Source organism: Thermobia domestica, chromosome 3 (assembly GCF_964235325.1).
Source record: "Thermobia domestica chromosome 3, izTheDome1.hap1.1, whole genome shotgun sequence".
In the NCBI taxonomy this organism is placed as follows: domain Eukaryota; kingdom Metazoa; phylum Arthropoda; class Insecta; order Zygentoma; family Lepismatidae; genus Thermobia; species Thermobia domestica.
The window spans coordinates 179,337,842-179,361,290 of NC_137456.1; the positions used below are offsets into that span (position 1 = coordinate 179,337,842).

General features: G+C 32.6%; 1 protein-coding gene across 3 annotated transcripts in view; it reads right to left on the reverse strand.

Moving 5' to 3' along the window:
• LOC145680891 (NAD-dependent protein deacetylase sirtuin-3, mitochondrial-like) overlaps positions 1 to 23,449 on the reverse strand; it is a 287,622-nt gene that overhangs the window by 96,049 nt on the left and 168,124 nt on the right. For 2 of the 3 annotated variants that reach the window (XR_014130690.1, XM_081752050.1), the window contains exon 7: positions 20,983 to 21,217. Coding sequence is in view for 2 of the 3 variants with exons in the window: in XM_081752050.1 (XP_081608176.1) it covers positions 20,999 to 21,217 (219 nt within the window). In the remaining variant the exon portion in view is untranslated. Of the gene's footprint in view, positions 1 to 20,813; positions 21,218 to 23,449 lie in introns of those variants that run through there. The other variant, XM_081752049.1, reaches the window with a different exon arrangement.

Here is a 23,449-nt window from a genome sequence, read left to right on the forward strand (position 1 = left end):
GCGCATGCGCACTCCGCAGAAAGCAGACGAAAACCCCGTTTCTTGCAGTAGGCCTGGATGCCCAAGGAACGTAGCATACGACAAGAGGAAAGATAGAAAATGTGCATCTGAGTAACGCGCATGCGTAGGTTCCGCTTATCAAATTAAGGCGAGAGAGCACATCCAGAAGATTGCAGTGGAAATAATTGTGATAATTACAAGCAAACAATTTATATACAATGAAATACGTATTTTTTCTTATTAATAGGGGATGCCGGGCATACCGGCGTTCCCTTACGCTACGCCGCTGCGAGTGGCTCACATAATTCATTGAAAGAAAATCCAGCTTTTAACAAAAGGTATGTCCGGATTAACGATGGCTAATTCTTTCACAATAAAATTATCGTCGTCAAACGCGGAGAAGTGTGCAACAAGCCTCATTTTATTCAACTAATTAAAATTTAAAACATACATCAGTGTATATATATATAGTATTATATAGTACTACCTTCATTAGTAGTAATACCTTCATTAGTATTATATATATATATCAGTGAAATTAGTGTAGTAACTTTGAAGATTTAAATTGTTTGTAAATTCAGGGGTAAGGGGAATGCTATCCAACTTGCAGTAGCAATTTGTTAGAATATTGAAATTCAAATGGGTTAATATGTGATTTTCCATTAGAGATGAATCCAATAATTACACATTTAGGAACGTTACCCAAGAAGATATTCTCTAAATTTTAAGAATTTATATTTGCAGATATTGTATAAGATCTTGTTTCAACTTTTGATAAAGGTAATTGTACAGGATTTACTAGCATATGTGTATTTAGTTCAATAGATATATCAGCAGCTAAATCTATATGTCGTACATGAAAGGTAACATATTCAAGTTTATATTAAGTATTTTCACCAGAAATTAAACAAAAAGTACCTTTAGTACGATGTAATTTTAGACGTACGCTTACTTTATTATGTGGCATACCATCTAAAGCTATAATACCAGAATGAAGATATCCGTACATTTCAAATAATTTACTATTACTTACTTCAGTTAATTTGACCCAATTGGATCAGACAATTAGCCGTCCAGCTCAATACCAGATGATCTAAATGATGGAAATAGAAAGGTAAAATAATTCCAAATGATTACGTCAACCATGGTGAGTTATATCAATTCTTGTGTTTCTAAGTAGTATGTGCGTTTTGTGTATAATTTATGTTTGTGCGGTTAAGTAGGATTTTTCTTCAATAGTTTGTTTGGAGATTTTCAATTTGAATCAGAGTTTAATTTACTGCTTTCTGACTCGGCTTCTTAGTTTCATGAAGTGAGATAAATTTGAATGTCTTTTTTTTTTTTTGAGAGAGAGAGAGAGAGAGAGAGAGAGAGAGAGCTTGAATGAATAGATAGATTTGGTATCGATTGATCCAGTATACATTTAGTTTTCCCTATTTTTCCCTTTTAGTGTTAAGTTTGGCTGCATATGATATTCGGATGAATTATTTTTTTAAAACATTAAACAAATTGACTTGCTTTTAGACTTGCCGATTTTGTCTTTCAGTAACAGCTATTCTGATGAATAATATGGTTATTTAAACTGAAAGTTTATTAATATTGTAAATTTGATAAGAAATAATTCGTATGTTGCGTGCGAAGGTATCTTTCTCGTAGAGTTAAAATACTGTTGTAACGTATTTTGAAGACCGAAGCTTTTAATCAGGATTAATACTGATTTTGAATAATATTTGAAATAGCATTGAAATATTATTTGGGTTTGAGGATTTTTCTATGAAATTCTAACAAGAAGTTTACAGAAAGTAATATAAGTAGTATGCGTCCAATGAGTTGCATGTGATTAATAATATTTGAATTGAATAGATTTTGAACGACGAAAAGTTATGCTGAATTAATTGGATTTGCTTAAAAATTTTCTTGGAAATTAATTTATTGTCATTTGAATAATATTGAGAAGATATCTATAATCTGGCTAGTCGCAGACCTTTTCCATATACCGGTTATTATATATATATATATATATATATATATATATATATATATATATATATATATATATATATATATATATATATATATATATATATATATATATATTAAATTTACTTCTGGTTCTATTATTTGTTGTGTATATACATTGTTCAAACGTTTCAGCGCATATACACACTGTTAACTTGTTGAATAAATATTGTTACAGAAATATTAAAAATTTGGTGTTTAATTCAATATTTTTGAATTGTCTATTTAATTTGTATGTATATTGGATCATTCAACCAAATTCTCCAGTTGATTTGCACCGTAGTGAATGTGTCCCGCAGAGACTGCTCCTTCGGTCCGGAACTAACCGAGCCCAAGCTGATAGTTTGATTTATTATTATTAATTTTTATTTAACTCTTGGCTTGGTTTCGGTGGGGGTAGGGGGAAGTGGTCGCTACAATTACTTTGTTTGTTAAAACCTTCATTAGTATTATATAAATTTATCTCCAGTAACTTTAAACCACATTGCACATGGTAAATATGTTGACTATCTTCATGAGAATAATTTAATAATGTTTCAATGTATACGCGATAAGAATACGAACCAGATGAACTAATTAATTTATTATTTAGTGAAATATCAGTTTGATTGAATAATGAATGTCAGAAATTATTTACTGGTGCCAAAAAAAAAAAGTACAATGTTACTTTTGATGTGTCATGCCAGTTTGTACAATGTTACATCGTACATAAAGATATTCACCTCTTTGACATGGAATAACAAATTCAATAGGTCGTTCTAATGTTAATCTAGAAATTAGACGGTATTCTGCACTTGTAGATCTTTCAATAGCAATTTGTTTCATTGAACCAAAATAAATCAAGTTCGTTTGTACAACATTCTGTACTTTCCGAACTTCGTAGACATTATGAAAAGATCTCTCTACAGACGTTTCGCTGATGGTCCAGAAATAAGAGCTTTACCCTTACGTAACTGTCTTACTCCTACCAGTTAATAACTGGCCAACATTATTAATAGGTTTTGTCTTTAGTGTATCACCAGCTTGTTTTACACGTGCACGAACAGATTCTTTCAATGACGGTCTTCTAATTCATCAGCCGCAACCTGAATTTTTGTTTGTGATGCTTGACGACCTATAGCTTTAAGCTCGTTATACATCGTTATAGTTTTCCATCAAATGTTGTATCAAACTTTTCTTTGATAGTAATTTGGTCAAATAAGTTGGCTACAACTTTCGCATACATTATAAACGATCAAATATAATATAAATATATTCTTGTTCATTTGTTTATATTTCTTGATTCAATTGTTAGGTTACTTGAACGTACGTGTGTAGTTATATGGTTGTACCTGGTGGTGTAACTATGATGAATAAAGTTGTAGAAATGAATGGAATGACTACTCACAATTACTTCTGTCTCATTTCCCTCCTTTTGCTACTTCCAAGTCCCTCTTATTTTCATGCTTTCTTTCTTGTTTACTAAATATGTATGAATCAATATTGTAGTTGTTAGTCCGATGCTTAAATTTCGTCTAATTCAATTAATTTTCCAGTAACTTCTGTAACGTTGGGTCACTGATTAAAAATAAATAATTCGTCATAAAAATGATAATTTTACAGCTAAAATGAGAGAGTGCATATGAAAAAGGATTTTCTAGGATATTAAATTCTGAAGAAATTTTTTCACAGTGTAGGAAACCAGTATTTTATATTTAGAAATGCGAAACCATTGCACGTGCTCCAACCAATGTGATTTTATGCTACATCTAGTGTTATTCGCACTATCCTCAGTGACGCTCACACCTTCTGTCATTGACGCACCTGCCTCTTGCGGAAGCAACCTGCGTTATCTCGCGGGTCTGCTGCTGTGCTCCTATCCTAACGCGGCTAAATAGCATGTTCGCTTTTAGTGGCCATCTAACCTAAGTTGTGTTTTCTGCAGTCTTTTTTATGATATACGAGCAAAGCGTATTTATATCGTAAGAAAAGTCCTCGTAAAACGAATCTGCACCCACGAGTGCAAATCCTGCCTGCCCTATGAAATAATTTCCGAAACACTAAGAATGAATTTCGTGAAGAAATAATTACATATAGTAAGAAGCATATAATCGACACATCAAATGCACGCATATTATCAATCTGTACGCAATCATCTGGACATGCGCCAAAGTAATAACATACCAGAAAGTCTTAAGAAATCATTTAAAGCAAAGAAATGAAAGTTTTTTTTTTTTTTTAAAAAAAAATATTGACGGGATATTCTAATCTACACCAATTTTGGGTGGCCACCTGCTGTACTTAGCCCTAATATTCTTTAATGTTATAGTTAACAAAACGAGATACTGCTAGTATGTATCCAAAGAATTTCAACTTTTTTACATGTTCACGTCATACTCAATTTTAGTTGAACCGCGCAGCGTCGTTTGTTTTCTTCGATGAAATGTTGAAACAGAACAAGCTGTAATTTACAAAAGTGGTAACAAATGTTGTAAGTAACCCAAAAATTGCTTACAATTTGGTATCGTACACGTTCAAATTCTACTTTGGTGAAATATTTGATACAATATATGATGAAATATTTGATCGTCTATAATCGGCTTTAATACCTTGTTTAAGAAATGGAATGCAGATCTTACTAAGCCTTTAAAGAAACTACCTGTACTGTTTTCTTTTTGATATACAAGTTCTGCAAAGTAAAGTATTACACGATCTCTTGATAACACATACGTTTCGATCTCATTTTATTTTATTTAAGAGCAGAACATTTAAAGAAATGTTACGCTCAATATCCGAGAACGGAATGGCAAATCTCGTCCTCCGTGTTCTTTTCATAATATTTTCAATAGTGTTAAAATAAAATTTTGCAAGTGATAAAAAATGAATATTTTGAAATATTATCGTTTAAACTTTACCACATTTAATATCAGATATTGTTCCTATGCATAATAATGGTGCTTTTGTATCACCTCAAATTGATTTTGTGTAATATTCGTGGATATCCAATATTTGCATAGAGCAGTTTAAATTCATGTGGTTGTACAACAAGATTTGTATTTTCAGAAAATCCTAATTGTAACGCTAAAAAGTTGGCGATAATATAACTGATTCAACAAATTTATCATATTTAACATGTACAATATTTGATACACTGAATTTTATTAATCAGTGATATTTTATTTTATTTTATTTAATCAGTGATAGTTTATTTAATTCTTCAATTAAATGCTCAACAGATGGATAATGCCCACTTAAAAGTTTACTTTTCATAAGTTATGCATCTTTTAATTCATACCAAAGTATATTTACATCTTTTGTAACATTATAACATGTTAATGGTACGTGTATTTCATTTAAACCTACACACCAATCAGATTCAGGTAAACGAATATTAAGTTCTAATTTTGATATTATTAAAATGTGATGGATTAATTTTAGAGAAAACTTTATAATACCATTTAAAACTAATGTAATATAAAAAAATATCATCATACTTTCTGAAGTTATTTTCATTTAAAATAAAGTGTTACGTTTCAAGTTGCAAAACGAAAAGGTAATATTAAAACTTGTTCATCTTTTAAGTTTATTTGTGTCAGTCTTTCTTTTCAACTTTAACATAATGCGATATGTGAAATACAAAACAATTTATATGCCCGTGTTGCACATTAAATTCAACAAGTTTTCATATCACGTCCGATATTTTCTTGATGTTTTACAATATGAACGCAGACATTAATAATATTTGGAATATTATATTCTAAATTAGAAGGAAACTTTCCATGGATTAATATTATTTATAACTTTTCAACATTTCTAAGTTTTGAATATACTACGTTTGTTAATTTCTGATGTATTTTCGTAAATTGAACCTAAAATATATAACCCTGGTGAAATATCAATCATACATTGATCAACTAAATTTAAAGAATGTTCAATCACAATTTTATTTTTATTATATTTTAAATACGAACTATTTCAGGAATCATGTTTAAAATTATGTGGATAAAAGAATAATATCCTGTTAATATATTAATATTATAATATTCATGTTTATCAAAAACAGTATTCTTTACAATTTATTCATATTCATTTACATTATAAAATCTCCATGGCATATTAATTTGTGTTATGTAGCACCCCATTCTCCTTCACTTAAATCAAAGTTTAACTATAAATGATGAAGTTGCGTTATTAAAAATGTTAGTACTTGCATTTGCATGCAGGGTAACGTAAAAGTCATCCTTAAACGACGAATTCATTTTTAATGACTGAATAGGTTTTGTTTTAATTCATGAATTCATACTTAATGGATTTTACATACGCCATACTCTTTTACGTTGAGGCATGTTTCCAATTAAATAAGTTTTTCTTGAACTTAAAATAACTCTCTGTAATTCTTCTGCACAAATATTCTTTTAATTTCATCACTATTCTAATCTTTTAATTTATATGTTACAGAATTTGATTTGATATATTTATCAACAATAAAAATTACTGAGACTATTTCGGCAAATAACGTTTTCCTAATTTGTTCATATTTACTTACACGAACATAATCACTAGAACAAAATTTAGAGGTTAATCACTTTTCACATTTATTTTCGTTTTCGTACTTGATTTAGATTTGAATCATTTAAATGTACAGGTGCTATTTTAATATTTCTATGGTAAGAATGACTATAATTATGCACAATTTTATGAAGAACGTGAATATAACGTTATGTATTTCTCGCTGTAAAATAACGATAATTTTTTTCTTTTAATTTGCGTATAAACCGTTCTGCTAATGCATATTTAATTTCTGATTGTACCCTGTAAGGACGGATCTTATATTCCTTAAATAAACGATTGACATGTTGATTATAAAATTTGGAACCTAAATGATTATGTACGTTAATTGTAGGTAATTTAGTAAGTTTTTTTTTCAATTTTCGTGATTGTTTTCAGCACATTTCTTTATTTTCAAGAAAAAGCAGTACGCATATGTTGAAAAACATCTACGCGACATAAAATATATTTATAATTATTATGCTTTTCAATATTTTTCATATCTCCTAAATCGATTTGTAATGTTTCATTACGTCTACTAATAATATTTTTTAGGTTGAAAATTTGTTAGTGTTGGTGCATGCAATGTGTATGAATCTTGCGAAGCTAACCAATCTTTAATTTTCTTTCTCGATAGTTTTCTTTGATGGTGTAATGTTTGAATACGTGATAAAGAATTAGGATTTGAATAATTATACTATATCTGACAAGTTTGTCATGTTTTCTTCATTACATACTTTTTTAATGTATTAAGAAATTAGATACTATTTTACGTCTACATGATTTTCTTACTTTACTACTACTACTACTACTATTCTTTTTATTATTAAAAACTTTGTATTAATATATTCTTTGTATTAATATATTGGTGTTGTATTAATATATTCTTTAGGAACATTAAGTTTATTTAGTAATTTTTAAAATTCATTAATTCCTACTGGATGTTTAGAATAGTTACGTGTACGAATGTCGTTCACCAAATCAATAATATTTGAACCTGGAATTATATTATTGTGTATATATACTGTACCTGATTTATTCCAATAAATTTCATCTGATCTTATTAGTTGTTTCAATCGTGTGTATTCCTTGATTCACCGAATTAGTATTATGAAAATTAAATCATTCAAAATACATTAATAGAAACGAAGTGTACCACGAAGGCAGTGTCCATTAACAATTGAACCACTGATTGGAAAAAGGGAATAAGTACAATTTTTTGCGATTTCAACCTGAGATAGCAGATGGGTTCCTTTGAGATAGTTACATCGTTGAGTAGAAAATAGGAATGTTTGGGCAACTCTATATGACCAATGTAGAAGACAAAATATCTTGCTGATTAGAAAAAGGGAATAACTACGTTTCTATTTCCTTCTTCCAATCACTATAGGATACCACCACAACTGTGATACTGTGTGTATGTAAACAACCATTAGAGCCTTCTGCTGACGTTACGATACTTCGCATTGTCTTCGCATTGCACAATATATAGAGAAATATTTGGCCCAATCAGTTACAGATTTACATGTTTTTAGTGATACAAGTAGTGATCATACAATACCAAAACTGGAATCATACAATGACATTAATGCTTTTCAGTCTGATCGTGTCATAACGCTTTACCACTGTACAGCAATATTTGCCTGTCAGAGGTCACAGTTTTTACCATGTGACCGAAATTTTGTTATAATGAAACGGGAACTCAAACGACACAATCGCATTTATTTACCAGCACAGTATAACCACATGATTACGAATGCAAGAAATACTGATACTCCATTTCAGGTTTACGAAGTTGTCAATGAAGAAATCTTAGATTTTAAACATTGGTGGTAACCGTTTTACAAGAAATCTTCAAGTAGCATTGTGGACAAAACAGTGAAATTCCAAGTAAGTAAATAGAGACACTGTTTATAAAGCAGAATCTCTAGGTTATGTGCAAGCTCATAAGTTTATCAATGAACTAAGAACTGATATTTTTCGATTACTCAAAAGTAATGTCACAAACGTTCCACTGCCAACGTCAAAGGCATACGATTGGCAAGTCCCGATCAATCAGAAAAAGATAAACGATTCTTCACAAATCATCAAATGCATACCTGACCAATACAAAAAGTTTTATAGGATGATTTGTTCATGGAAAACCACTGACCAAGAAACTGCAGAAGACGAAGATGCAGACGAATAGGACCCTATGTAAAGTCATTTTATTTTGACAACGTATTTTGCTACGTATTTTTTCAGCTGTCTATTGTATTACTTTTCTTGCTGTACGAATAACATGTGCTTTTTTAAAAAAAAAAAACGAACGGTGACAATAACAGTGTTAGAAGCCTAACATTCGTGATAGTTCGGATACATATATCCAAGATTAACATACAACATTGTATTCAGCATGTATATTTTCATAGCTTTCTATCATAAACTGCACATTACATGCTCTACACACAATTACAATTGCGTCCAACTCTAATTGATTGGAAAAAGGGAATATTTTTTTCCATTTTTAAGCTTATTTAACCAATTGCAGTGCTGCAATACAAGATTCTCCTTCTTGTCTTAGTGTTTGTTAGTTCTTTTGCTACAAGTAATCAATTGTACACTTTTTGCAACAAATACAAACAACGCTTCGGGAAGTTTTTTTAGCGTTTTTGAAAACTTAGGACTGATGCACTTATTCCCTTTCTCCAATCAGTGATTCAATTATAGTATTCTCTAATGTTTATAATTATCAATATAAAACCCACCAAACTTTAATTTCTATAATCTATAAAAATCATAATGTAATAAGGGGTTCTACTCTTTTTCCCAGAACTTTTTAATATACCCAGAACTCCCTTATGGTTGAGCGGCTAGTAAGTGCGTGTCGCTAGTAAAGAAGACCCTAAACTGAAATCAAATTCAATAATTAAATATTATGTTTCGGCCATACGTTTTCTACATTTCAGACTCTCACTAACGCGACACGCCCAAAAGTTTTACAACACTTTCACGTACGTCAACATAAGGTACTACTCAGATTAATTCCTTTTTTATATCAAAGCTGAATGTTCAATTCAAATAATAATGCTAAACAAATAACACTTGATTAAGACAGTTTAATACCCGATTTATATATATATATATATATATATATATATATATATATATATATATATATATATATATATATATATATATAAATCAATGCAAATGCGAGAAAATGTTCTAAAACTCTGTCTGCCAAGTTTCGTATAAGTTTAGTACGTACGTGCAATGCATGAGTAATAATCACAGTAGAACGTTAAAAGTGATATTTACATTTATAAAAGGGTGAAATCTTTAATAACAAAACAATAAGCCAAGTTCTTCAGAGAGTAAAACTCAAAGTGCAAGCAGTGAAAAATATATTCCGTGCACTAGCATTTTAGCCGAGGGTAACAAAAGGTGTGCAATTTACTTAAACTTTCGATTCTATTATTAAGGAATCGTGTTTCCATATTAACATAAAGGACGAAATTTGTCTGTGCGTATTATAATGTCCAAGAGACGAGCAAATTTCGAGTTCCAAAATATCATTTTCTGTAAAACTATAAGGCTCATTTTCCATTTGTAATGCAATGTTTCTCATTCTTATTCATGGAAACTAATTACTGGACAGTACTCTTTAAAGATCACAGAAGGTTATATTTTCTAATACATTCTAAACACGTTAAAGCTTACTTTTGAGAACATCCGTTAAGGAAATTTTATTTATATATCTATTTCTATTACACAAAGGATCCTCTATTACGAAAATTTGAATCATGTATACATTACGGCTTCTTCAAGATAGATATCATAGTGTCATATGCACGAACAAGTTTATTTTCATACCCTATAAGATATTTATATTCTGATAAATTCATTAGCTCATTTATTTCACAAATAAATATCTTCCCTTACGTGCAATAAAAACGATTTAATCTGCGTTCACAATATGGTTTCGATAATTGTACTTTATCGTTAAAATATTCCATAAGAGAAATTATGACGTGGCCTTATATATTTTTGTTTACCTCCGTAATAAAGTATGTCAAAAATTTTTATATATCCGTCAAACTAATTACAAAACCTACTTAAAATTAACTATTAAGATACTTTATGTAAGGTAACCGTTATTAACTTGCCGGGGCCGCGGTGGCTCAAAGGTAGAGCGTTCACCTCTGGTGCTAGGGGTCTCGGGTTCCAACCCTGCTCCCGCCAAGTGAACTTTGTGGTGGACAAACATCGTGTGCGTGGGTTTTCTCGGGGTTCTCCCGTTTCCTCCCATTTTCTTCATTCCACCATTTCATTCATTACTCATTATCACCGTCTCCTTTAGCCTAACCGGCATAACCGTGGGACGTAAGACTCAAAATTTCATTTCATTTTCACCGTTATTAACTACTGCAGGAAGTGCTCAGATCTCATTAACCAGTCATTTATATTACAGCAGTCAGGGGGTAAGAATGTTTTTGACTCTTCTACAGTATGTATAAGAAATATAAATGATTAAAGATATGGACATTTCCTCCAATAATTTGTAATATTCTAATAAAAAATCCCAATTCTTATCTAAACACCCACCAATGCATGTTCATATGATAATTTCTTATATTGTTCCACACGATAAAATGATTAAAAGAGGTGATCCAATTTTAATACATCTTAAATGTACAAAGAGGGAGGGGGGATCGTTTCAATAAGTTATTATATGAATGAGTAAAATTAAATATTGTGTTCAAAGAGGTAGGTGCGTATATGCACAGAGTGTGTCCAAACTGGAGGTAGCTGTGGTGTGTGTATATATACAGAATGTGTCCATAAAACTTCTTTTCCCTGTCTATAAGCCCTCTATGATGTTTTGTTGTTCTATTTTATCTTTAAAGGTACTATGCGGTCTACAACCTTCTAGAACATTCTATAACGAAAAATTAACATACCTAAAGTCAGGCTACATAAAGAGGTCCGGTTTTCTCTAACATAAACATATTCTTACACAGCCAGACCTGAAGCGAATAGTTCTAACACGCAATCCTTGGTTCTTTCTACTACCCGTTTGTCTGATTTGACCCGATGGACCTGGCAGACAGTATACAATCTGTAAACCTAGTGAATACTTCAGATAAACACAAACTAGTAGTGATAGATAATTTTGTTCTTAATTGTAACTATTGATTCAGGAAAGAGTGCATGATTCTAAATAGACGCAAAATTCTGTGTATTTTCTTCATAACTTTTGATTGGTTTGGCATCTGGTTGTAACGATATGTTCAGCGCTAATTCAAAATGTTGGTCAGTTCCTGTGTTTGTAGTGCTTCTCTAGTGAATTAAATGGCTCAAGAAATGAAGATATTTTCGAGCTCCATTGTGTCTATAAATCTGATGTGACGAAGAAGATAGGACATCAAAGCTAGATCGACAGCTAGTCCTCCGACATATTTAGTGCAGAATTGAAAGAAACAACACAATCCTTTAAAAAAGAAGAGACCGAGAATTCCAAAAATATCTTTGCTCTTTAAGATTAGTCATTAAATGGAGCGATTGAGGGAGCAATTAAGTCAATCATCCTACAAAATGATATGAAGAGTCAGTCAGCTCTAGAAGGACATACCAGCCCAAGAAAGTTATCTTCTATAACATTGAACAAATTATGAAAATAGAGCAGTTTTCTCTGACTAGAGAGAAAGTAATTTTCTTTATATGACGGAAACCGTGCTTCAATTAGTCACCTGTGTCAATAGTTTTAGACTCTCAAATTATTCTATGCGTAAACATGGAAAGTCTTATAGATGGCTATGTCAGCTTGTCTGTTGGAAGGTATCAGAGAAAAATGGTAAAAGAAGCGATTTTTCATAATCGATTCAGCGTCCTAGGAATAGATTCCATCTCTTGTTTTAATACTGATCGCCATAGTGCAAAAACGGTAATATATAACAGAAAGTGGGTTCCTACAATCGATTCGCTGCCCCGTGAACGGCTCTTTCATAGTTCTGTTGCTACTTCCGGAGCGGTTATATGTATATTCCGTTTGTATGTAGTTTTAATGAACTTGCCCTTACGAGAAGTTGTTATTTCTGGATGACGAGTTTGATTCTCTGTAACATTTACACCATTTTTGTGACTATCTTTCAAGAGTCTGACGCATTGCTCTGATTGATATCTCCAACTATTGGACGATTTTCCCCACAGAACAGCTCTCTTCTCTCAGTATAAAACGTGAGCACGTGACTGAACGGTTCACAGTTTTCTTTCCGTATTTTATAGTACTTGCATGTTCTTTACACTAATTTAGTGACTCACGCGAGTGAAAGCAGCACGATCGCATGTAACACATTCACACGTACCTTTACCTATCAACACACTATTGAATAGCGCATATACGACTGTTCATTGTAATAAACAGACAACTAGTGATAAGGGTTCGTACAAACACCATTAGATTTCGTTAAAACGATCCATCACCAGACAAAGCGTTAGTTTCATTCAATAAATATGTCTCAATGCAAGCAAGATCATTTATTTTTGTATTATTATATAAACAACGTTGTTCATTACAAAACAAGACCAACAAACACATTTTTGTACAGACATGATGTCTTTTATTTGGAAAATTCTGAAAAATCGATAGTGTGCTCAGACTTTTGAGAATGACTATATATATATATATATATATATATATATATATATAATGGATCATTTTGATATGCACTTGTAATCTAATAGACAAAAAAACGCTGAAATTTTGTACCGTCTAAATATCGGCAGGGAGACATTGATTGGCGTACCCTTTGATACCATATTAACAATGTTGCCAACCAATATAAAGTTGTATTTTTTCAAATGGCACTATTCAGGTTATTACATATTTCAAATCTATATATAAAACAAAAACTTACAATAGCATACGTGTAAACACGTTGCAAACTAAGGACGCTACAGTTTCACAAATATCACAGAATGTTTGTGCAAAATTATTTAAACGGTTTTTTTAAAATAAATTTTATTTCGTTTAAACATTTTTTGTCTAATTTTCATTTTTGGTAAACAGTTCTTACTCTTATAACAGTTCTTTCGTCACATTTGTAATATTTTAGCCAACACAAATGTTTTCAAACAATTTCTTTTGTGTCAAAATTTTTTCTCACAAAAAAATTGTGTAGAATTTTTTAAAAAAATTAAATTCTTTTGTAAATTGTTTGTCTAAACTTTCAAAAGTTTCTTTCGTGAGAAGTTTTTGAACTAAATTTCTTTTGTGTAAAAGCAATTTTCAAGCAGAAAATTGTGTGTAAAATTTTCACACTACTTTCTGTGAAAAATTATTTTAACTGAAAATTCATTTTTTACCAAATTTTCCCCTTATTTTTTTTCAAACTAAATTTTGTGTATTTTTCAAATACAATTTCTTATCATAAAAATTTTTAAACTTGTGCATATTATAGAAACTGATGTATTTTTGACAAACACTATCTTGAGAACTGAACGTACGAAATTTTTAAAAAGGTGTCGAAGCAAACACCTGTTTCCAGACTAGAAGATTTAAATCAACAACCTATTGATGATGTTTTCTACACGCAATAATTAAAACCAGAGCCTCTACCGTCAATGCTCTTAATCGATAGAACAGCGTGTACTAGAAAGAAAGGTCGCAGAATAGAGATCTCGTAGAATGGAAATATTATTCTTTTCCATTTAATTAATGGACACCAGCATCTCCGATAAAGAAGAAGAATGAAGCCTGATCAAGAGTTTTACGCCAGTCTTTCCAGTAATAATTCCATGGATTATTTTTCAGAAAGTACATTGACTTCATGCACTAGAAAATTACAACGTCGTATAGAGTTTCGTCAGAAATGGGATATCACATTGGTGGAAATTCATTACTCACATTCTATGTTGAACATAAACAGTGAAAATAGTAAACTAGGAAGAAGTACGGAGTCATAGAAGACTGTGATTCGTATACGTTAATACAACGATTTACGTGAGCTTGTTAATACAATTAATTAACATCATAAAACAACGAACTTATACATTTCTTACGTTTCAACAAACAATGTGTGTTTAGTAAGACAACCCTACAATAAAATAAATGTATGCATAATGGGTACATTGTTAGCTCAGTCCACACTCATTTAAATAAACCACAGGGATACTATCTGATCTTCAATAGCCATAAAAGAGAGTGAAATACCCTTCCATATGATCATACTCACTCATACATAAGAATAGGACCATAAGAATCCATCTTTAAAAATGAGGAGTACAAAGTTGGCCTATCCCACCTATTCTAAGGAATCACAGGGGTAATTATCTGTCCTCAATACCATGAAAGAGAGAGAGAGAGCTACACTTCCATATAACCACAAACACCCATCCAAGGGAAAGAGTTAGGACCCCCAAATTTTCAGAGGTTCATACCATATACCCCTCCAAAATTTTTAATTCCCCCAAATATCCAAATTTAAGTGGTACACACTCCTCCCAAAATCGTTAATGACGTCATGTGACCCAGTGACGTCATACCACGTGACCAAGGTCAATGATTTCGGTCTCGTCACCGATTTCCTGTTATTTTCAGGCGATCACAACTATCTGCCTGAAAACGAGCCCACAATATGCCGATGCACTAACAATGCATCACTGGTTAAAATGTTTGCCATAATTTATTTCAGTACACAGAGATGAGCCGAATTGCAGGAAAGCAGATAAGAAAAAGTCACATTCTTTTGTTTTCTTAAATCATTCAGGCTTGAAATACTGATGATATTAGTACTATGAGACAGAAAGAAGTACTCAATTCTCTACCGCTACAAACTATGAAGGGCTATGGCTAGCCAGATGTAGCACGTTCAACTGGGTGATATGGTCAGCACATCGGCTCTTAGGTGTCATTATTCTGGCTTTCTGGACTTGAGTTCGCTCCTCTTAATTCATGTAGTTCTCCAATAGTCTCATGATGAAAAATCTTTCAGTTTTACATCCCACGTCTATGCCTTGGAGCCTAAGAGTGACAATGATAATAAACAAAATGGTGGAATGAAGAAAGTGGAGAAAACGGGAAAACCGACACAATGGTGGTTGTCGCGAGATAGGATCAAACAATGGACCCCGCGCACCAGAAATGAGTGCTCTACCATTAAGCCACCCCACTTTTTCATGATGATGAATCAATACAGGAAAATGTTAGTGATTCAATCGTGAGCAGTGAAGGGACCACGCACTACGAAGTCACATGAGCAAAAATTCGCTAAGCAGAAATTCAACATTTTAAAAAAAAATCTTAATTCCCTTTCTTTATAAATACTCTGTACTCGCAACCGCTGACAGTAAATTTTAATGTTTCTGCTGATGACAAAGTCTCCGCCAATAAGAATACAGTGCATAACCAATTTGTTAAAATCTTATGTAGAGTAGAAAGAAACTTCTAGGAAATAAGTTTTTTTCTCTTTTCTTCAAACAAGACTGTGCAATAATTGTGATAAACTATAAGACAAGGAAATCACAAATGGAATAGGCCTATATTGCATGTTAACAGAACTTATTGTAGATATTACTATAATAAGAAGGGATGGAAGGTTTGAGTACGTCAATACGCCACTACTTTACATTATGGGTTTATGAATATACTGTGAACAGATGCTTGAATCAAGCATATCAATTTCAAATTCAGTTTTCAAACTTCTGTCTACCAAACAAGCAGATTTTCTGTTACTTTATTAAATGCAATATGAGTTCATTTTTTATCTTTCTTTTCTACAAAGTTCTTTTTAACACTTTATATGTAGTTTCTCTAATATCGGAATGCATTCCTTTGTGTGGCGATTTTTTTCCTTTCAATTCTGCACTTCAAATCACAACAAACCAAGAAATAGACTGTGTGTTAGAGTCTTGTGTCCTAGCTACTCTGTAAAGTAATGTAGAAAACCACCCATACACCCCTCCTGACAATTCCTTCAACCAATAACACCATATAAACACAACAAAGGGACTCCATACAAATGCAGTGACTCGTCAGAAAGGTTTTAGTTAGCTTTTGTTTCATTGGTTAAAACTTAGCGTAAGTTTTAAACACCGAGGCTTTATGAGACGTGACTCTATAGTTTAAGGTGGAATCCAAACTACCGTAATGCGTCTATATTTCAACACTTCCCATCGGGGATCAAATTCGGAACTCAGGGCCGCAAAGTTGCCCATGCTAGCCACTGAAACAGTGGGAATGGCTGCTAATAGATAACGAAAAAAAAATTATTTCTGATAGATTGGGTGTACTGCACAGATAGTTCCACTCCTGACTTTATTCCTCTATTCCATTCGGAAATGGTAGAAATCTGTTATCGTTCAGATTTTTATATTAACCATATAGTAAAAACTCTAACAGAGCGAAATATATTTTTATATGACATCAATGTTCTAAGCATATGTTTCACTTGAACTTTTGTTCTATTCAAAATTGAGATAGTGGAAGTTACGATTTCCAGTTTCAACACTGACTGCCATAGTCAAAACAGTTTTTTTTAAATAATTTTTCTATTGTAATTGAAAATGAGAGAAATTAACTGCCATTACCCGTTCCAATCTTGATTTCCATAGGGTGAAAATAATAATAATAGGCTACAACAGTTTTATATGCATTTACGATCGCAAGAATCTATCTCATTCTTCTACTGCAATCAAAAGTAGTAAAAAGTAGTGCAATATTTGTTTTTAATTGTGGTTCTTGTATGTTAATACTTGTAAGAGATGGGGAACCTCTGTTGCGCAGTGAGTGGTAGGACGATCACCTCTGGGACGTGGGATTCCTTGTTCCATCCTAGACCTAGTCAAGTGAATTTTATGGTGAACAAATATGGTGTGTGTGGGTTTTCTCGATGTTCTCCTACTTTCTCCATTCCAGCATTTCATTCATTATCATCATCGCTGTCTGCCTCAGCTTCAGAACATAATCGCGGAACGTTAAACTAGAAATTTCATTCAAGCGATTTTGTTTATGTTTCATAAATAAATATCTCATTAATAACCCAACAATAGGGCATAACTCATTTGTCATGGAAAAATCTACAAGGAATAGTTTATTTTTTGAGTTTGAGTTTTTGCAGACATGTCTCAAAAGCAACTTGGGCGATGCTATTCATATTTCATAAATAAATATTTAATTAATAACCTTGCAATTTGGGATGACTTATTTGTCCTGAAAAATCAACAAGGAGTCGCTCACTCTTCTTGGAAGTGAGTACTTTCGATTTTCTCAAAAAGACAGACAATTTGCTCATATTTTGTAAATAAGTCATTAATAACCCAACATTATGATATAACTCGTTTATCCTTTAAAAAAAATCCACAAGAGGTAGTTTACTCTTGGAGATGAGTGCTTTAGATTTTCTCAAATATGATTCAAGCGACTTTGTTCATAATTCATAAATACATTTTTCATTAACAGGATAACAAAATAGGATATCTAACTTCTGATGAAAAAATCCACGAAGGGAAGTTTACTCTTGGAGTGAGTTTCTTTTCATGATTTTCTACAAAAAAAAAAAAAAAAAAAAAAAAAAAAAAAACGCGCGATTTTGTTCATATTTCACAAATATTTCATGAAAACCCTAATAATATGGCATAACTCATTTGTCTTTTAATAAAAGCCACATGGGGTACTCTTGGGAGTGAGTACTTTCGAACGATGTTCTCAAAAATGACTCAGGTGAGTTTGTTCATATTATAGAAAGTTTATTGGAAGCTAGTATATATTCGGTAAATAAATAGTTTTAGGTAATTAAAATGAAATGCTAAATTATTATTGAGTGTGTACCCACATTTCTAAATATAGTCGAAGGTATTTTAGAGTTTTTCGCCACATTAGAAAGTAATATTTAAAGGGTCGTTAGTGGAGTGAGTGGGCCTTAATAACAGTGTTAAGATATGGGATATAAAACCATACTTAGGAATAAGATTGCCTACGAGTCGAGATAAGAAAATCTTGTAACAACACAGAGGTCTTCCAAGAAACAGACATATTTTCCGAGATGAGACATCACTTTTATGACAGCTTTTCGAGAAGAGACACCTAAACTCTTGTTTCGTAGGCAATTCTACTCAGGAAGTTTATTCGAGGCTTTATGCTCCACCTCAAATCAAACCCAGGATGACACGCACATACACATGGTTATCGACAGACATGTAATAGGGCGTATATGAGGAGTGAGACATATACCCACCCACCTAAAATTTTTATAGTCCAGTGTATACTCATCTTAAATTTTCGAAAGAACAAGCGTATACGGGAGGCATATGCTATATTTTTGGAATATCTACCAAATATTCTAGCACTACTTCACTGGTTATTAATTTAATTGAAACATAGTTTGCAACACATAAGAAGTGTAGCGTGGTAACACTAAAGATTTGGATACAGCACCTGGCTGTTGTTAGTGATGTGTTAAAGCATTATCTATAGTACATCAGGGGTGGTAGGGCACCGTCACTAACAATGCTTAAAGTCGAAGAGGATGATGGCGAGAATAGAATAGACTTTTGCGTCTTGTTTTCAGCAACAGGCCGTGTTTATGTATGGCAGGCCAGAAACAAGTATGCTTTGGAGTCTCCTCCCTACCGTGAAATATAACGATGACAGACAGACAGCTAAGTGGGTAGGTAATTGATTAATTTGACGGAGTTGACAGTGGTACAGTACGGGCTTTAACAAAAGCAGGAGCCTGAACTCCATAGATATACTAATTAAGCAATGCGCTCGCAATTTATGCAAAACATGTTTGTATAATTTGAATATTTGCCTTCAGCTGAAAGTCTGATATCAGTAAGTTCTTCCGAAGTCGATGACATTGCTTAACCGTTGTATAATTTCCTTGGTTGTTGCTTGTTGACGCATGTTGATAATTCCTCTTATGAAGTGAGTGCTTGAAAATTAAGAAGATTGAACTTTTCCGTGTGAAACGCAATGGTTTTGAGAACAGAAACCGTTTACTGTTAGTAAAGCTCTTTTACTCAAATAGCAGCAATAGCAATGCTGCATTGCGAGAATATTGCCGACAGAAAGGGCTGAGAAGAGGGTCCATTTGGATTAATGAGTTAAAGAACATGATGAAGATATTTGTGAAAACAGGTAAATTAGGTGTCGTATCAAAGAGAAGGAGACTCATCTCCATTGAAGTTGTTGACAAGATTGCTGTAGCTGTAGATGACCGTGGAGCACATTCCTCGGATTTTGCCCCAGTGCTCGAGTTATGTCACGTGAATTGCCTCTCCCTAGTCAACAATTCGCAACGTTTTGCAGTGCATTTTATCCTGGTATTCCCATAAGATTATACTCTGCACCAATTGCAACCCAAAGTTTTCCACAATACCACCAGCTTGCCTTTTGGTTTTTAGCTCGCATGGGAGGGAAAACATGTGGCCGGGGAATATTCTTTGGACTGACTGGGCACATTTCACTCTGGACGGTGCAGTAAATGCGGGTAATCCATATGTACACAAGCAACTATTGCAGCCACGTGACTGTTTGGTGTGGTTTCACAAACTACTTCGGCGTAGGTCCGTTTTTCTTTAAGGAGATGACATATCGACGGCCTGTTATGTGTACAGTGACATCTACACGTTATATGGACCTTATGCAAGAACACAAGTTGACCATACGATTATTTTCATGTAAGATAGGGCAACACCACATATCGCTTGAAAGATGAAAGATTTGCTGCGAAAAAGTTTCACTAACGACCGCATCGTCTTTAGGCAATTTCCAGATGAGTGGCCTACAAGATCCTCGACTTAAATTCATGTGACTTCTGGTTGTAGGGATATTTGAAAGATTGTATCTATCAGGGACGTATCTGCTCTCTGTCTAATCTAAAACCAAACATCTAACGACATCTCACTATGATTTCGCCAGAAATGCTGCCAGCAACTGTCGACTGTGTCGTGTACGGATCCAGTATGCTGCTGAGCCGGGAGGCCGTATTGAACAGTTAATGTAACCATAGTTCCTAATAAACGCGCCGGAACCACTGTTATTCTCTATTTCATCTTTTCTCCGTTTCCTTGTACCCATATTACGTTTTGAGTTCCAACAGTGTCACATTTTCACTTGCTGCCAAAAATTCTAACTTTTAATAATTCGCGAGAGTATTGCTTGATTATTATATTTACGAAGTTTCAGACTTCTACGCTCATTACAGCTCATGCTGTACCACCCTGAACAATGTCAGTTTAATTATAAGCACCCGGTAGGTACGAGATACTTATTACTTGATTTGCCATTAGTTTCGGGATCTAATAACAAAAGATCAGTGTCATCTAATGTCCGCTGTCCACATTGTTAAAGGTAATACAGAATAATAACTAGATATAATAGATTACATTTAATACGTACATAAGTCAACCTGACGTTAAGTCATTCTACATTCTAATTATAATATGACTTACAATTATATTAAAGTCTTCATTTCTTTGCATTTTCCTTTTCATATTTATGGTATAAAGTTTCCAAATCATTGAGATAATTCATTTCTTTGGAGAGGCTGGTTATACTTTCTATCAAGTCTCCACTCAAAAAGGCATCATTTTCTCTGTCGCCTATATTCCCAACCAAATATTTGTTGATCAGTAATCGTGGCACTTCGTCACCTACTTCATTTGCAATCATTGCAAATGGGTATACCTGGAAAAGAACATTTAAGTACGATTCAGAAAAGTAATAAAGCGTCTGGCACAGTTTAACATAACACAATATCAAACCTGTAGTATGGCGTAATATTTAATTAACATAACGTAACATTTACTTTAATTTGGACAATGGCAATCCTGATAAGAATTGTGATTATGTCATTAATAACTTCATTCAATAAATGTGGATTCCATTAACATTAATTCCACATACAACTTTTTTTTTTTTTTTTCGTTTATGCTTACAGATGCTAAATACGATCAATTTGTTCTTAGCCTTACTATTTATTTTAAATTAAACAACTACCTACCTTTGTTCCAGACCAAACTAATATTTATTTACTAATACAGATATATGCACACAACATTTGTATTTCAAGGATACTAAATGTTTAATGCTAAGAAATCATTATTATTCCAAATTCTTCTTCGTACAACAATAGCAAGCACAGGTTTAGATGGACAGATGGTTTTTAATAGAATGACTCATGATACAGTGCAGTGCTAGATAAGGACAAATAAGAATATGACTTCGACGTTTGCGTTCATTTTTCGTGGTGTGGCCAACGAAAAGACCAGAAGCCGCTCTCAAAATGATTTCATCATGCTCAATATTATTGCACTGCCCAGGTTGTTATTGTATTATCATTCAATATGTGTAGTCAACAACGAGAAGGGATAGATTGACTATAATGATTTTATTTAGTTAAAAAAATAAAAATAAAGAAATGAAAGAGTCCAGGGAAAAAGTCAGTCCCCAAAAGAGAAACTGCATCAAAATATAAAGAACTTGTAAACTCTTCTCATTATAGACAATCAAAAAATTTGCAGTCATTATTATTTATTTATTTATTTATCATTTCTCAGTAATCTTGGTCACTACATATAGATCAACATACGCTACATATAATTATGAATAATATTATGTGTTTACAAACTAACAAGGGAAACAATCGATTTTCAACACACGAACTCCTCTATAGGTGCGAATTCAATAGTACATAGAGTAAAAATGATAATCTAATATATAAAATTGAAAGTGACTATGTTTGTTACTTAACAACCTTTGAACTACGATATCGATTTCGATCAAATTTTCACTATAGCTGAGGTTCGGGTCTGGGATGGTTTACATCATTTCACTTCGACGGTAGAACTTGCGAGGGAGAAGGGATATATATATATATATATATATATATATATATATATATATATATATATATATATATATATATATATATATATATATATATATATATAAATGAACGAAAATAACTGATATTAGTGTCAAATCCATAGTTTTCGGACTCGACGAGACGAATAGTGACATTTTCGATGCCATTTAAATCCAAATGCAGCCCCAGTGCCCCTTATCTCCAAAATGAAATGTATTCTCTAGGTGCGAAGAACGGACAATCTGCTAGCCTAATATATAAAATTGAAAGTGACTATGGTTGTGACTTCATAGCTCTTGAACCACTCGATAGCTCTCGATCAAATTTTCAATATAGATGAGGTTCGGGCCTAGGATGGTCTTTATCCTTTCACTTTGACAGTGCAACGTAGGCCAGGAGGAAGGAGGAGATACATAAACATGAAAGTGACTATGTTCGTGACTTAATAACTCTTGAATCATCCGACCCATCTCGATCAAATTTTCAACATACAGTAGATGAGGTTCGGGCCTAGGAAGTTTTTTTGTCATTTCACTTTGACGGTACAACTTAGGGGAGATATATAAAAATAATAAAACTTAATAACTCTTGAACCACGTGACCGATCTCGATCAAATTATCACCATAGCTGGAGTTTCTAGGTGGTTTCTTTCATTGCACTTTGGAGGTGCAATTTAGGGGAAGAAGGGGGAAGAGATTTAAAAATGATCGAAAATGACCGATATTAATGTCGAATCCATAGTTTTCGGACTCACTGAGATGGACAATGTCACTTTCGATGCCGTTTAAATACAAAATCAGCCTCGCAACTTGGGGGAGGGATATATATATATATATATATATATATATATATATATATATATATATATATATATATATATATATATATATATATATATATATATATATATATATATGACACAAAAGGACCGATATTAATGTCGAATCCATAGTTTTCGGGGTGGCTGAGGTGCACAGTGACACTTCCGATGCTGTTTAAATTCAAATTCAGCCCCCATTGCCCTTTATGTCCAAAATGCCAAAATGAAATG